This window comes from Petaurus breviceps, unplaced genomic scaffold, assembly GCF_028583685.1.
Source record: "Petaurus breviceps papuanus isolate PSGF00001 unplaced genomic scaffold, PetGlider_PUasm1.0 90897, whole genome shotgun sequence".
NCBI lineage: Eukaryota > Metazoa > Chordata > Mammalia > Diprotodontia > Petauridae > Petaurus > Petaurus breviceps.
In genome coordinates, this window is record NW_027187374.1 from 3,935,986 (window position 1) to 3,952,993 (window position 17,008).

The 17,008-nt window shown below is 36.1% G+C and overlaps 1 protein-coding gene and 1 pseudogene across 4 annotated transcripts in view; one reads left to right on the forward strand and one right to left on the reverse strand.

The window, feature by feature from the left end:
- FAM3B (FAM3 metabolism regulating signaling molecule B) overlaps positions 1 to 17,008 on the forward strand; it is a 69,285-nt gene that overhangs the window by 266 nt on the left and 52,011 nt on the right. For 3 of the 4 annotated variants that reach the window (XM_069074860.1, XM_069074859.1, XM_069074858.1), the window contains exon 2: positions 15,718 to 15,861. The exons of the other annotated variant lie outside the window; for it this stretch is intronic. In XM_069074860.1, the coding sequence (XP_068930961.1) occupies positions 15,718 to 15,861 (144 nt within the window). The remainder of the gene's footprint in view (positions 1 to 15,717; positions 15,862 to 17,008) is intronic. 4 annotated transcript variants of the gene reach the window in all.
- On the reverse strand, positions 14,038 to 15,685 carry LOC138151411 (rab GDP dissociation inhibitor beta pseudogene; annotated as a pseudogene).

Consider the following 17,008-nt stretch of genomic DNA (forward strand, 5'->3'; position numbering starts at 1 on the left):
AAGGCAAGAGAGAGAAAAACTAGAGCTAGAGAAAAGGAAGAGGAAGAGGGGACATGGGGAGTAAGAAGAGAGAGCTGGACAGGGTGGATAAGCTGGTTAGGCTGCTCCCACACTGGGGAGAAACTTTCCCTCCTCCCCTAATACTTCCAAACCCACTCTCAGAAGAGGAATAGTGGTAGATGGGACTTGAGAATTGTGGTGTTTAAAACTACATGGTCTTGGATTTTATGCATGGTTGATGTACCTTGGGAAAGGGGTGGCAGTGGGGACTGCGAAGGGAGAAGTGAAAGATGTCAGAGTAGGTTAGCATTTGCTAAGATCTAACAAGACAAAAATATTATTTATGTATTCCTTCATAGCCTTTTGTCTTTTCCATTTTAGTGGTTAAATATTGTCTCCCTACTCCCAGCAGGAATGGTAGGTAGGACAATGATGAGGGAAGAGGGTTTAACACAATGACAATCTTTTAGCAAGAATAACATTTGCCTTGAAAATAGCAAGCAAGGAAGTAGGTGCTCAGAACTGGTGAATCAGAAAGAAATGATTCATAATTCTTCCTAACTCTTTTTGGCAATTGAATATGGTCTTTGGGTGGAGGTAGCCAACTTGAAAGAATACAACAAAAAAGACAGTAGAATTGACAACATTATAAGTGACTATAAGTGAGCAAATCTGAAGTTCAATCATTGCAATTTATTAGCAATTAATAGAAGCACAGTGAAAGTGCCCTGAAGGCAAAAAAGAAAAGAGGTGAGGGTGAGTAAATAAGTATTTATTTAGGCTTCCTGGTAGGCACTGTAGTGTTGGAAGGAATAGCATACCGGAAGTCAGGTGACCTAAACTCACAAAACAGCTAGTATCACAAAACAGCAGAGATGAAAGAGGCTTTTAGACATTTAGTCTGTATCTGAGGGAAAATTTCATTAGAAATCATCCAGTTCTTAAAAATAAATATTCATGTGACCTGTTTTGTGAAGTGGAAATGAAAAGTAGAGAAAAAAATTAGCTGCCTTTTTTTCCTTTCAAATAACTTTCTTTAAAGTGCTTTTTTTTTAAGTTCTGATTCATACATTTTTTTTTCTTTAGGTACAGATGTTTTGAATATTTGTTTTATTTCTTATTCCTTTTTAAGCATCCTGGTTACTTAACTGTTTGAGATATGACCCTAAAACAAAAAAAAAATGAATGTTAGTTATGGAAGGAACCTTAGAAATCATTTAGTCCAGGCTTATAATTTCATAGATGAGGAAATTGGAACTTTGAGTAACTGAGTGACTTGCTTAAGGTCATACAGCTAAGTGAAGAATCTGAGACTGAAATTGAGTTCTGACTTCCAGTAATCCAATGCTCTTTGCATACTCATGGAGGAGAGGAGGAGAGAAGAGGTTTACCCATTCTGGGATAATGGTGATGATGATGATGATGATGATGAAGGAGAAGGAGGAAGAGAACAACAATAACAGCAATAGCTTATTCCCTTTCCTTCCTATTTACTGACTTCATACTTGTTAGGATTGAGCTCAACACAATTCTGGAGGCAAAGTCTGGGTAGGCTTGTTGTTGCTTTCTTAAAGCATTGAATGTTGCATTATTTCAGAATTTCAGGAACAGGTTGGGGATGTATAATCTTTCAGCATTCCCAAAGTGGTATGATCCAAGGCAAAGTCTAATTACTGCACCCCTTGTCAGAGTGAAAGTAGAATGCTGCTGAACTCAGCCCCTGTCAGCAAGCTGGAAGAGCATTGGTACAGAATGAAAGAGTTATAGCTTCCTCTTCAGTCTGGAATTCCTAACTTGACTATTTCTCTGTGGACTTCAGACAGTACTAAAAGCTGGAACTGAGACTGCACTCTGCTTCTGGGGTCTCCACTGCTACTTTCTTCTAAACTTGCTTCTTTCTCAGTACACTCCCCTGTGTCTTGAAGAAGGCTACCCTTGAGCATTCCTCCCAGGATCAGTCCTGGGAGCATGCACATTTGGTGAGACTGCTTCTGAAAGTGTCCTTATTTTTAGTAACTTTAATATACCCTTAAAATATTGAAGTACTGTAGAGAAACAATTACAGAACAGTCCTTAAAGATGTAAAGAATGATTAAATAACTGAATAAATATTAGATACTCACACCTGGGTCATATAAATACAATATAAATGACACTACCACCTAAATTACTTACATATTTAGTGCCATATCAAATTATCAAGAGGATGTTATAGGGCTTGAGAAAATAACAAAATTACGTGGAAGAGCAAGAAGATATAGAATCTCTGGGAAAATGATGGAAAAAATAGGAATAAAGGGAAAATAGCACTTCCAGACCTCAATTTTTACTATCAAAAATTAATCATCAATATTATTTGGTATTTTTTAAAAAAGAAATCACTGAAACAAATAAGGATCATAGAACTAGAAACAAAAAATGATCAATAATCAATTATTTGAAAAACAGAATAGAAATTATTTAAAGAGAAACATTTTTTTTAAAGCTGTGAAAACTGGAAAGCAGTTTGGCAGAAATTAGGATTTTTACAACATGTTGCACTATGTTCGAAAGGAATATGTAACTTGAATATTAAATCCATATCATTTTCTAAAAATTAAAAGAAAACTAGATCATAGGCTGGCTAGGTGGTGCAGTGAGTAAAGCACTGGCTCTGGAGTCAGGAGGACCTGAGTTCGGTTCCGGCTTCAGACACTTAACACCCACACAAAAAAACTAGCCGTGTAACCTTGGGCAAGTTACTTAACCCCAATTGCCCTCCAAAAAGGCAAAAAAAAAAAAAAAAAGAAAGAAAGCTAGATCATATATCTGTATTGCTGAACTCCTTTTTTGTTCTTTTTTTTTTCTCCAGCCCCATCTTTTTAATTTATTTTTTAATCAACAAGAATCTTCCTTTTTTCTTCTGCCCTCCCTCCCAACCTTACCCCACAATTGAGAAAGAAAGAAAAGGAAAACCCATGTTGCAAACATGTATAGTCGAGCAAAACAAATTTCCACATTAGCAATGTCCCTCCAGAAACTTTGCACACTGAGTCCATCAATTTTTGATCAGGAAGCAAGTAGCATGTTTCATCATTAGTTCTCTGTAATAATGTTTGATCATTGTTTTGATCAGAGGTTTTAAGTTTTTCCGAGTTGATTGTCTTTAGAATGTTGTTACTGTATAAATTGTTGTCCTTGCTCTGCTCTCTTCACTTTGCATTAACATACAAGTCTTGTCATGTCTCTCCTCAGTATTCCATCACATTTATATGCTACAACTTATTCAGCAGCTCCCTGATTTTTAAGGATGCCCATTCAGATTCCTATTCCTTGCCACCTCAAAAAAGAACTGTTATATTTTGCTTAGGACTAATCCCTCTCTTAATCTAAACTCTTAATCTCTTGATTAATTAAACTCTTAATCTAAACCCCTTTCTCTCTGCTCCTTTTCACCTCTTGTTTCCATGTTAAGTGAAATGTATTTCTATACCCTACTAAACATTCTTCCCCCCTCCATTGACAAATTCAGATGAGAATAAAGATCAATTGTCACCCACTCACCCCATCAACTCCTTCCTTCTTATTTGTATATATGGTTGAACACCACAAAGTGAGATAATTTGCCTCATCCTTCCTTTCCTTTTTTCTCTCTTAGTGTCTCTTTGCCTCTCTTTTTGCTGGTTTTTTTTTTTTCATATCATGAAATCAGAATCTCTCCAAGGCTCTCTGATTCATTTGATTCTCTGTGTGACCACCATATGATGATACTGTTCTCAGGGGATACAAGTATTATCTCTCTATTTAAAATAGTACATAGTTTAACCTTGTTTGGTCCCTTATGACTGCTGGCTTGTGTATACCTTTGTGTATTTCTCTTGACTCCTTTGTATTTCAAAATTTCTATGTAGCTCTGCTCTTTTCAGTAAAAATGCTTAGAAGTTCTCTATTCCATTAAAGGACTAATTTTTGCCTTTTAGATTTATAATCACTTTTTCTGGTTAAATTATTATTGGTTATATGTATTTTTTGCCTTCTGGAATACTGTAACCAATTCCTTTTTAGTGATGGCCACTGGATCATCTCTGCATACCAGATTGTAGCTCCTTGATTCTTTCTTGATGGCTATTATCAGTGGTGTTTCCTGGACCAGAAAGTTCTGCATTTTTGCTATAATGTTCCAGGGAGTGTTCATTTTGGGGTCTTTTCAGGAGGTGACCAGGGAACTGTTTGTATATCCACTTTGTCTTCTGATTCTAAGAGATACCAGAAGGTTCTTTTTTATGATTTGCTGAAATATGATGTCTAGGTTCTTTTTTTTATGACCATGGCTTTCAGTCATCCAGTGACTCTTAAATTGTCTCTTCTAAATATATTTTCCAGGTCAGTTGTTTTTTGTGAGATAGCTTATATTTTCTTTGTTGGGGTTTTTTTTTAGTCTTTTGACTTTGTTTTAATGTCTTATCTCATACAGTCAGTATCTTGTTTGGTCCATTCTAATTTTCTAGGGTTTTATTGTTCAGGCCAAATCTTTCTTCCATAGCTCTTATTTCATTTCCAAGTTTCCTCTAGTGATTACATTTCATTTATTAATTATTTTTTTAAAAAATTTTTAACTCTTGTGTTATTTCTTACAGGAATTTCAGTTGAATGTGCCCAAGCTGTGTTTTCCTTTGAGGATTTACTTGTACATTTCATTATCTTCTTCTAGGTTTGTGTCTTAAATGTTCCTGTCACCATCATAGCATTTTATAATGGAGTTCTATTTTATTTGCTTATTTCTCCAACCTACTTCATGACTTTGGACTATGTTTATGCAGGGCTCTTCACACTTCTGGCGGAGATATGTAGGCTAACCTTGAGTACTCTAGGTTCCTGATGCTTTTTTCTTAAGATACTGAGTGTTTTTTTCTAGGATCTTTAGGACAGCTCAGGCTGGGGATCTTCTCTCTCCATAGTAGCTATCCATGGTTGAGTTCTTTTTCTTTTGCTTACTCACTTTTAATGACTTTCTTTGCCATTAACTTTGTATTTTAGTCAGTTTCTAATCTGTGTGAAGATTATGTGTGAAGAAGAATATCTCAGGATTCAGACTTTTCATGCTATTGTTTTCTGAGTTCTATCTCAGGGTCTGTATTTAGATACTCTTCTCTATCCCTGAGCCACTGCCAGAATACCTAGCAATATAGTCACTGCAAAACCCTATTCTTCCCTGTGGTTCCTCCCACAGCTACAAACATCAGCTTTCCCCTCTACCCTTGTAATGCCAAGCAAAGGCAACTTCCCAAAAGTTCAAAGTACCAGCATAGCCACTCTCCATTTTATTCAGTGACAAATTAAGAACAGAGAAAATCAAAATACAGCATAATTCAAAATATAGCATTCACCAAGTGTAATTCAACCAATTTCTTATGTACTACTCCACCCCTGAAGAGTACATTCATTTAGTCAATCCCAAAGACCCTCTTCTCAAATGGAAATTAGTTTCCAATCATAAGCAAAGTACATTCATTTGGTCAGTCACAGAGCACAAAAAAGTGAAAAACTTCCCACCCCTGAATCACAACTGAATGGGCCATCTACCCCAGAGTTACAACAAGCTTAAGATATCATCACAGCATTTAATACCCAAAGAGAGGTCTTCTTTTCATCTTCACCTGAGGCAAGTTCTCAGCAATCTCTGTTCCTGGGGAGACAAAGCTTAACAAGGCCACAAGATAACATTGCCAGTATCCTGGTTAATTCATTCTCTGTCTACAGAACAGTCCTAGGACCCCTGAAAATATCAGCAAGACCCTCTTTCAGGATTTCTGTAAACATACAACAAGAAAATCCTTCTTCAGGGCTTCTGAACCAACAGCAAGGTTCCAGAACCTCTGCAACAACAGCACTGTACTTCACCAGTAGACACAATTCACTCTCTGTCTGCAGAACAGTCTCAGTAGCTCTGAACCAACATCAAGGTTCCAGAACCTCTGCAACAACAGCACTGTCCTTCACCAACAGATGAATCTGGCAAAACAACATCAAAACAAAGTACTGGCATCACAGCAATGTCTCCTCAGTCCTTGGCAGCTCTGGGTGGCAGCTCTCAAAAGTCCTGGGCAACTCGAACTGGCCCTCAGCAATCCTCTCCATCTCTCTGCCTCCACAATACTGCTTCCAAAAAATTCTTCTGACTCTCTCTCTCTGCTTGTGCCTCTCTAAACCCACATCACCAGCTCCTCCCAGTTCAGTCCTCTCTTTTCCCGTCAACAAGTCCATCCCACAAGTGGGATTCACAAGCTCTAGGTTTTAACACTCAACCAAGCAAATACAAGGGATCTTTAAATTCTATTACTATTACAACCCTGGAACCAAAACCAGGGACTCTGCTTTCCTGTGAATGATCATAGCCAATAGGGTCCCCACCCCTCTGCTGCCACATTCACCAATGTTTGCTTACTGCTCCCCAACAGCAATAGGCAGGGACTGCATCTGGTCAGTACACCAGGGTCCAGCAACCTTTGATCTAACTCCCACACTAATTGTGAGGCAAAGATTCCTGAAGCTGAGGCTGCTACCAACATACCCATCCCCAGGGCTTATTTGTTGATTCAGCAGTATTTTCCTGAAAGTACCTGTACTTCAATCAGTCCAGACCATCACCCTGGAAGATTGGGTCTTTCCTGAGGTCCTCCCAAATTTTCTTAGGAGGACAACTGTTTTACCCCAACTTTTAATTATTTCTGCCACTTGACATTTACATTTAGATATTTAAATTATTTGTGAGGGAATTTGCATGAGCCAAGTACTTTCCTGTCTTATTCTACAATCTTCCCAAAATCCTCCAATGCTTGATAATTAGGGGGAAAAAATAAGATATAATACCCTGAGCCAAGTGGTTCACTCTTTGTAAAATGAGAATGACATATTTCAGGTTAACTGCAATCAGAAACTGAAAAGGTTAATATATAGATTCATGGAGTAAACATTAAAGGATAAGCAGCTGATTGGTAGTATTAGAAGGAGGATATCAGAGCAACAGTAAGGAGGAAAAGCACATATCTATATTGACATTACTTCTCTAGCAGTCCCCTCCCAAATCTTTCTTACAATTATAGCTACAGAGGAGAATTCTTAATTAAAAAGGGATGAAGGGGATCACAAAAGGTGAAATAGATAATCTTATTTACATAAAATTGGAGCTTTTGAAGGATTTTGTTAAGATTCTTAATTTTGTTAAGGTTATTTGATACTAGACCTCATTTCCTTTTTTAATAGGGTTCCTAGACTACAAGTTTATAATTTTTTAAATTTTATTTTAAATTTATTTTTAATTTATGGAATAAAAGAAGCATTTCCATAACATACTACAATAAAAAAGATGATTGTACATAAAACTACAAATGTACAATGTATGGCTTGCTATTCTTTTCAAATATATAACAAAGTTATCTTGGAAATTTCTTTTTCTTTCTTTCATTCCCCCTCCCTACCCTAGAGATCACTACCATGACACATAAATAACTGTGTGTGTGCGTGTGTGTGTGTGTGTGTGTGTGTGTGTGTGTGTGTAAAATGATTCTACATGTACTTTTGTTTATCTGAATGCAGATAGCATCTTTCTTCTTTTGTTCTTTATATTTAATTTGGGTATTTATAAAAGTCAAAATGACTTATTCACTCAAAGTTGTTCTTAAAACAATATTGCTGTTACTGTATACAATGTTTACTTCATTTTGCTCATTTCACTCTTCATTATTTCATGCAAGTCTGTCCATGCCTTTCTAAAATTAAGGAGCTCATCATTTCTTAAAGCATAGTAGTGTGATTCCATCACAGTCATATACCACAACTTGGTCGGCTATTCCCCAATTGATGAACATCCCTTCAATTTCCAGTTCTTTACCACCAAAAAGAGAGCTGTTAAAAACATTTTAGAACATAAAGATTCTTTTCCTTTTTCCCTAATCATCTTTGGAAATAGACCAAGTAGTAGCATTGCTGGATCAAAGGATACATAAGCAGTTAATAACTCTTTGGGCATAATTCCAGATTGCTCTCAAAAATGGTTGGATCAGTTCACAATTCCACCAACAATGAATGTGTCCCAATGTTTTCACATCCTCTCCAACATTTTTCACTTTCCCTTTCTATCATTTTAGTTAATCTGATAGGTATAAAATGATATTTTGAGTTTGTTTTAATCTACATTTCTCTAATCAATAATGTTTTAGGGTTATATATATATATATATATATATAGTTATATGATTACAAAGTGTTTTGATTTTTTCATTGGAAAACTGCCTATTCACATCCTTTGACCCTTTATCAGTTGGTGAATGACTTCTATTCTTATATATTGGACAAAATTCTTTATATTTTTTTACATATGAGGCCTTTATCTGATAAACAATCTATAAAAAGTTTCCCAATTTTCTGCTTTCCTTTTAACCTTGGCTATATTGATTGTATTTGTACAAAACCTTTTTAACTTAGTATAATCAAAATTATTCATTTTATACCCAATTTTGCACTCTCTCATTTATTCATAAATTATTTACCTATCCATAAATCTGATAAGTAATGTGTCCCATATTCTTCTAATTTTCTGTAAAATATCTCTTTATATCTAGGTCATGTATCCATTCTGACTTTATCTTAGTAAATGGTATGAGATATTGGTACATGCCCAATTTCTGTCATACTACCTTCTAGTTTTCCCCACAATTTTTACAAATAAAGAATTCTTATCCCCAAAATCTTAAGTCTTTATATTTGTCAAATACAAAGGCATTATCTCTATTTGCTGCTGTAAATTCTATATCTACTTTATTCCACTGATATGCCTTCCTATTTCTTTTTTTTTAAGCAATTGGGGTTAAGTAACTTGTTCAAGGTTACATGGCCAGTTATTTCTGGTTGTGGTACTAAGTATCTGAGCCCAGATTTGATCCCCAGGTCATCCTGACACTGGGGCTGGTGCTCTTACTTGCTGAGCCATCTGGCTGCCCCTAAGCAATTGGTGTTAAGTAACTTGCTCAAGGTTACACGGGCAGGTATTTCTGGGTGAGTGCTAAGTGTCTGAGCCCGGATTCGATCCCCAGGTCATCCCAACACTGGAGCCTGTGCTCTTACTCACTGTGCTACCTGGCTGCCCCTTCTTTCCTATTTCTTAGCCAGCACCAGAAAGTTTGATAATTACTGCCATTTAATATAATTTAATGCCAATATGTTTATAATCCTGTAAATCATATGAGAAGGTCCCATCCATATGAACAACATGCAGTCATGTGGGCTAGATGTTATTATACTTAGCTGAATTCAGAATTTGTTGAGTGATCAAATTCAGAGTAGTCAGTTAATGGGCTATTTCATATTTTTATCAGTGATTTTAATAATGGCATGGATTGTATCCTTATTAAATTAATACATGAGAATGACAGCTAAAACATGAATAATAATTAGGATTTTTTAACTACATAGGTTAGAACAATGAGCTTCATCTAATAAGTAAAAGAATGTAGGAGGAATATGGTTATTTTAGTTCAAAAAATGAACTTCATAAATACATAGTGAAGGAGATATCAATAGACAAATGTTCATGTGAAAAAGATCAGAGGAGTTATAGATCTACAAGCTCAGAAAGCTCATTTGACAGCAAAAAGCTATGTTAAGAGGGTAGTGTGGTCATGCCATACCCAGAGAATTGTTCTGATTCAGGATTCCAATGTTTTAGGAAAAACACAAAGAAAATGAATGTATCCAAATGAAAAAAGAAAAAGAAAACTGGAGATAATGTTATATGGGAATAATTTGAAGGAATTAGGAAAGGTTAGTCTGGAGAATAATTGGGATGTTGGATATGATAATAGTTTAAGGACTGTTATGTTAAAAACAATGGGGGAGAGGGGCAGCTAGGTGGCGCAGGGAGGAAAGCGCCAGCCCCAGAGTCAGGAGGACCCGAGTTTGGTTCTGGCCTCAGACACTTAACACCCACACACACAAAAAAAACTATGTAACCTTTCCCAAGTTACTTAACCCCAATTGCCCTCCAAAAAGCAAAACAAAAACCATGGCAGGGAAGAAGGGTCAATTGAAGACAGACACATTTTACTTTTTATGTAAGGAAAAACTCATAATTAGAGCTATCCAAAGTCTTCCTTGGAGGTAGTTCAAGTGGAGGCTAAATGATCATTTATTGAGTCCTCTATAGAGGATACCTCTTCAAGTGTGGGTTATATTAAATGGCATCTAAGGTCCCTTCTAATTCTGATGCTGTGCTCTCTATTAATAATTCTCATGTATATAGTACCTTCCAATTCATAAGGCATTTTCCCATAGTGAACCTATGGAGTAAGTATTGTACATTATCCTTACTTTAATCTTGCAAATTGATATCTCCAATGTTTCTTCTGAGATACTGCTAGGTTGTGAATCATTGAATAGATTCATTTTTTAGAGTAGGAAAGTATACTTCAGTATGCTTCAATTATTATATTATACAGTTGGCTTGAAAATGAACACCTTATTCAGTAAACATAATTATAGTATTTTAGAGAGCACCCAATTTGAGGTGTCTTGTTTGTCCAGTAAAATGATTATCTAATGGTATTTATCACTAGGTTGGTTACTACACTTATTGCAGGGTATTTTTTTTTAAACTTTTATTTAGTATTTTATTTTCCCCCAGCTACATGTGAAGATAGTTTTTGACAGTCATTTTTAAAACTTTGAGTTCAAAATTCTCCCCCTCTTTCCTACCCATCTGCTCTCATTGAGAAGGCAAGCAATTCTATGTAGGTTATACATGCATAGTCATGTAAAACATATTCATAATAGTCATATTGGGAAAGAAAATATAGACCAAAAAAAAAACCTCAAGAAAAATAAAGTAAAAAAAAAAAAAAGTATGTTTCAATCTATATTCAGACACCATCAATTCTTTCCCTGGGGATGGATATTATTTCTCATTATAAGTCCTTCAGAGTTGTCTTGGATTATGATTTAGATATAAAGAATCTAACAAGCTATTGCTGAGAATAGCTAAGTCATTCATGGGTGATCATCTTACTATATTGCTGTTACTTTGTACTCAGGTCATTTTGCATCAACCCATGCAATTCTTTCCAGGTTTTTCTGGGAGTATCCTGCACATCATTTCCTATAGTACAATAGTATTCTATCATAATTACATATCACAACTTATTCAGTCATTTCCCAATTGATGGGCATCCCCTCAATTTCTAATTCTTTACACCCAGAAAAGAACTGCTATAAATGTTTTGGTGCATATAGGTCCTTTTCCTTTTTTTTTTAATTTCTTTTGGGATACAGATCTCATGGGTCAAAGGGTATATATGATTTTATAGCCTTTTGGGCCTAGTTCCAAAATTCCTATATAGAATTGCTGTATCAAATGGTTGAATCATTTCACAACTCCACCAATAATGATTAATGTCTCTACAGGGTATTATTATTCATGGAAGTGCTTTTGAGCTAAAAACAAACTTGGCCTGGATCTTGCTATCATTAGACACCATCTTAGTAGATTTTCAGAGACATAATTTTTATCAAAACATTTCTAACAATACATGGGTGCTAATGGTAGAACTACTTTAAATTATAGTTTTAAAACTTTCTTTGGATATCAACATGCCAAAAATGACTGGTCTTTTATTGTGATATAAAATCTTTTGACATATTTTTGTGTATTTTTCTCTGCTCTCTTTAACAGTTGCTCATTCAGGAGGAGTAATGATGGCAATTTTAGGTAATTAGCCCACATATCATCTTTTCTATAGTTTACTGGGGGGCACTTTGTCCTACTTAGCTATAGAAATTGTTTGCTCTCACTAATAAGAAAATGTTTCTGATGATACTCAAACAAATTTTTGGAGTAACAGAGGCTATACTGACTTGAATGGTTTTGTTCATGTATCTAGCATGAGGTAATATAGATGAGAAAAAAATTTTATTTGTTTTTTATTAAGAAAAAAACTTGGGGCAGCCAGGTAGCACAGTGAGTAAGAGCACCAGCCCCAGAGTCGGGATGACCTGGGATCGAATCTGGGCTCAGACACTTAGCACCCACCCAGAAACACCTGGCTGTGTAACCTTGAGCAAGTTACTTAACCCCAGTTGCTTAGGGGTGGCCAGGTGGTTCAGTGAGTAAGAGCACCAGCCCCAGAGTTGGGATGACCTGGGATTGAATATGGGCTCCAATACTTAGCACCACACCCAGAAATAACTGGCCGTGTAACCCTTGAGCAGGTTACTTAACCCCAATTGCTTTGAAAAAAAAACTTAAATTCATATTTGCTTTGTTAGTTTTTGTGGCCTTCAATTATTTGAAAGGATGTAGTGAGGTGTAGTAGATAGCTGATCTCAAAACCAGTTAAATGTGACTTCAAGTATCATTTCTGATACTAGCCATTCTAGCCATTTGACCTTGGACAAATTACTTATGTTCTCAGTACTGTAGGCAACTCTCTCTAAGACTCTAAATAACTGAGAAAGCCCCAATTTGCAATGGTAAAGAGAATTTCCTCACCAGGGAGTTAGTTTTCTATGCCAATTAAATCTCCACTCTAGTAGCTATCCTAATTCTATATACCTTAGGGCTAATGGATAGGAATTGTAGAAAGAAGATTTTGGTTCAATGTCAAGAAGTTAGTATCAATTAGATCTTTCTAGAAATTGAAAACCATTTTTTGAGACAATGAGTTTCCCATTAATGTAGATATTCGAACAGAAGTTGTTGGAATGCTGTAGAGAATTACTTCATCGAGTAAAGGATTGAACTAGATATCTGAGGTCTCTTCAATTTACAATTCTATATTTTCATGACATTCCAAATAACTAATACAAGTTGACAAATTTGATTTTTTGTTAATAAGTACTTTGGGGGGAGGATGGCTGTTTTTAAAAGTGTAAATAGTTCAATTCTATGTATTTTTGTACAGTGGCTGCATTTATACAATATTGACTACACTGTAACTTTGAAGTAGATCTTAGACAAAAAATAACAAAGCAAATATTTAAGCTTTTCTTGATTAAATAAACAATCTATTTTCTCATCAATATTACTTCATGTTATGTATATAAACTATCTTAACAAAACCAGCCAAATCATAAAGTCTCTGTTTCTCCAAGAAATTTTTGAATATCGTTAGAAACATCTTATTTTAGTGAGAACTTACAATATAGAAGAGTAGGACAAAGTGTTCCCCAATAAAGTATAGGAAAGATGATCTGTGGGTTAATTACCTAATAAGTCTTGCTTGTCATGAATTTTTATTCAAATCTTCTTTTTTTTTTTCCTGGTTTCTAGAATTTGGCTTTACTTTGCAGTACAGAAATCATTTAGAGCCATTTTATGAAACATCATGGACTTGGGAGGCTCTGTCAAATTAATACTGCATTGTGGTTTGGTCCATCCAAAAAGCCAGGGGGATAGAAGGTACTTTAACATCTTGCCTGCTATTGTTACTTTTTTTTTAATCAGTTTTTATTAGATTAAAACACCAAAAGAGCCTTTAGGAACACAAGCCTCTCCTAAATTATGTAAACTGTTTCAAAAGCTAAAGCTGGGTTAGAAATCTGTGCCCATAACTAATTACTATATTTGGACACTGTCATAATACTTGACATGAGGCAAAAACCAAAGGTTATGGGACTTGGAGGGATGCTGCCCAACACTGGAGTGTTCAATTTAGTTTTCCTAATGTTTAAGAGAACAGATATACATGAACTTACAGAATCAACAAGAACCCAATAAGCAAACAACTGAAAAGGCTATGCTATTAAAAGATACAAATACTGTATCAAGTTGTTTGTCTGCCTCAGTGAGTGTATGATTAAACTGTGCTTTCCCTTAAAAACACACAGACATACACGTGCGCACACACACACATACACACGGAAACTGAACATGTTAGCAATCTGTCACTTTTGGACAGTCATCCCAAGAGAAAGACAGTAATACATGATAGTAAAAGGGGCAATAGAGGGGAACATTTAGGGGCATGGTACTCTTCAATCTCAAAAGAAGTGATTACAAAAGCAGGCCATACAATATTGACTTCATATAATGTTCATTAGGTTCTTGATATAACTCTGTATTAGCTGAAATTTAAATTTCTCCTAATTGGATATTAGCATATTACTGCTATTAGTCTTCCCCATAAATGTCATTTTTCTTTCGTTTCATTTCTTCGAAGTCAAACTCAGACCCTGTCATCCTCTTGTAGATGTCTTTAATATCATCACAAGTTGTCTCAAAGTGAGTTGTAGCATCATAAGTGCGGGAAATGAAGATCTGACTCTCTGTTCCCGAATCAGTTGGAATATACAGATCATTGATGCTAACAAATTTCTGTTCAATTGGCTCCAAAAGTTCTAATGCTGGTCTGATTTCCTTCTCAGGTTCTCTGGTTTCCACGGTAGTACTAACAATGGCAATGTACTTTCCTTGTGCAGCCACATTGTGTGCAGAAGAAATCATGCAAACACAGATATCTGATTTCCGGTTGACCTGGTTCTGTGGAATGATGATCTGGCATGAATTGGTATCATTGGTGTTCTTAATTGGGTGGCTTAGGATACAGATAACTCTGATCACCTGGCCTACTTTTTTTACTCTGTCTTTTACATAACTAGGGTCACAGATGAGCTGCTTGCAACGGGCAATCTCTCCTTCAGATTTCACACCAATCACTTGTCCATCTTTTACAATGATTTCTTCAATTGGCTTGTTCAACATATAGGTACCTCCATAAATGGCACTTAGCCTTGCAAATCCTTGGGGCAGCTCTCCAAGGCCATAGAGTGGATAAAGATATGGACTCTTGCCATATCTTGCCAAAGAGTCACTATAAAGTTTAATCCTGTTGATGGTTTCATAACATGGTTGATCTAAATAGTCATCAGTTCTGTAAAGGGCAAGGGCATGGCCAGTGAAATCTATGACATCTTGGCCCAAATCAAACTTCTTGTACACATCTCACATTGTAGTCTTCCTAGGATCAACACCCTCAAAAGTTCTGGAGTCTTTTTCATCAAAGTTGGCAACATATACTAAGAATTTCCTGAACTGACGTTTCTCAAACAGCCCCATCAAGCTAGATGCCAAGGCTTCTGCCTCAGTGGAAGGAACTTTGTAGATTTTCCCTCCCTTGTAGACAAAGCTTCCTTCGGTTACTTTGAAGTCCAGATACCGAGTGACTTCTGTATAAAGCAGCATCTTAACCAACTGACCATTTGCCATAAGGAATTTGGGGATTAGGTCCACATTCCAGTCTCTTCCCCTTCCCATTGAGGCTGGTGGTGATCCTGGTATATTAAACCTTTTGTATAAATCTTCCAGTGGTGTAATAGATGCACTTTCACCTCCATAATAGGAGTTTCTATCCATGTGAAGGACCTTCTTTCCATTAACTGACATGATCCCAGAAAGTATGCATTCCGTGAGGCCGGTGCCCAACACGATCACGTCGTACTCCTCATTCATGGCGGGGGTCACAGGATGAAAGGGGAAGAAAGAAAAAAAAGGAAGAGGGGGCGCGTCAAGAGCTAGAAAGGGAGAAAAAATAAACCAAAGGGTGCGAGTAGCGAAGCTCCACGTGCCGGTTGGCGAGTGCAGAGAAAAGAAAAAATGGAGCACAGAAGAGGAGAAACCGCCCACTGCCACAGATTAGAAGAGAGGAGCCTTATTCAAATCTTCTTGTTCTAAAATCTTGTTGTTTTTCCCTAGATTACATGAAGGGACCACTCCTTATTTTTGCCTCCATATGTTCTTGGTATTTCGGATATCTATTTGCAGAGTCTATACCTGATGAATCTTTGTCTAGTGCTGTCCACACTGTTCTAAAGATTGGAGAGAAACCTACCCTCAAATGTAAGTACTGAAACATTTTTTCTATTGTAAACTGTTCTTCTGTTGTAAATATCATACACTGTTGGAGGCATCTGATGGCTTAGAGGATAAGGCACTGGGTCTGGAGTCAGGAAGACCTGAGTTCAAATCCAGCCTCAGATATGTTCTAGCTGTGTGACCCTGGGCAAGTCCCTTAAACTCTGATTGCTTGGCAGAATGGATCCCCTGAATTTACTAGAGAAAGAAATGGCAAACCACTCCAGTATATTTACCAAGAATACCCCAAATGGACCACAACCCAAAATGCTGCATAATGAAAATTGTGTTCTTTTAACTGTATCTATTTTAATTCAGTTTACCAAGAATGGAGTCAATGCCAAGAACAAGTAGGCTAAATCTTTTCATTTAATTTCATCAAACATTTGATATTAGATGAACTTTACTAGTCTCTGGAGATACAAATTGAAACAATCCCTCCCCTCTAGTAACTTATGTTTTCCTTTCTCATTAACAAACAAATTGGTTACAATGATGAAGTACCTGGAATACAGCATAGTGCTTGGCACATAGTAAGTGCTATAGAAATGTTAACTATTGTTATTTTTTAATTCATTATTTCTAAACTTCAAAGTCCCTAAGAGTATGCCTGTTTATATAAAATGTTCAGAACACCCCTGGAAAATATCATTTTCCCTATCCAATAGAACAGAAAACACAAATAATTCTTAAATAATTCACCCTAATAGCTAGCAATATTTCTTGTCTCTCATTTCTCATCTCACATTTCAATCTTCTATTTGACAAAAAGAGTAGTGTCCTTTTGTCAGAAATAAAGCACAAAAGCTATATTTTAAATTATTACCATTATAAGTGGAAAAAAGCCTAATCTTTTTTTTTTTTAATTAACTCAGTGTTTTTACATTCAAGATGTAAGGTACTGTCCTTTAAAATACTGCCCTTTCTTTTAAAAAAAAATTATTCAATTTAATTTTTTTTTAATTCCAAATTCTTTTTCTCCATTTTCCCTCCCCATTCATTGAGAAGACAAGAAACATAAAACCCATTACAAATGTGAAGTCATGCAAAACAAATTTCCTCCTTGGCCATGTTAGGAAGGACAGAAGGAAGGAGGGAAGGAAGGAAGGAAGGAAGGAAGGAAGGAAGGAAG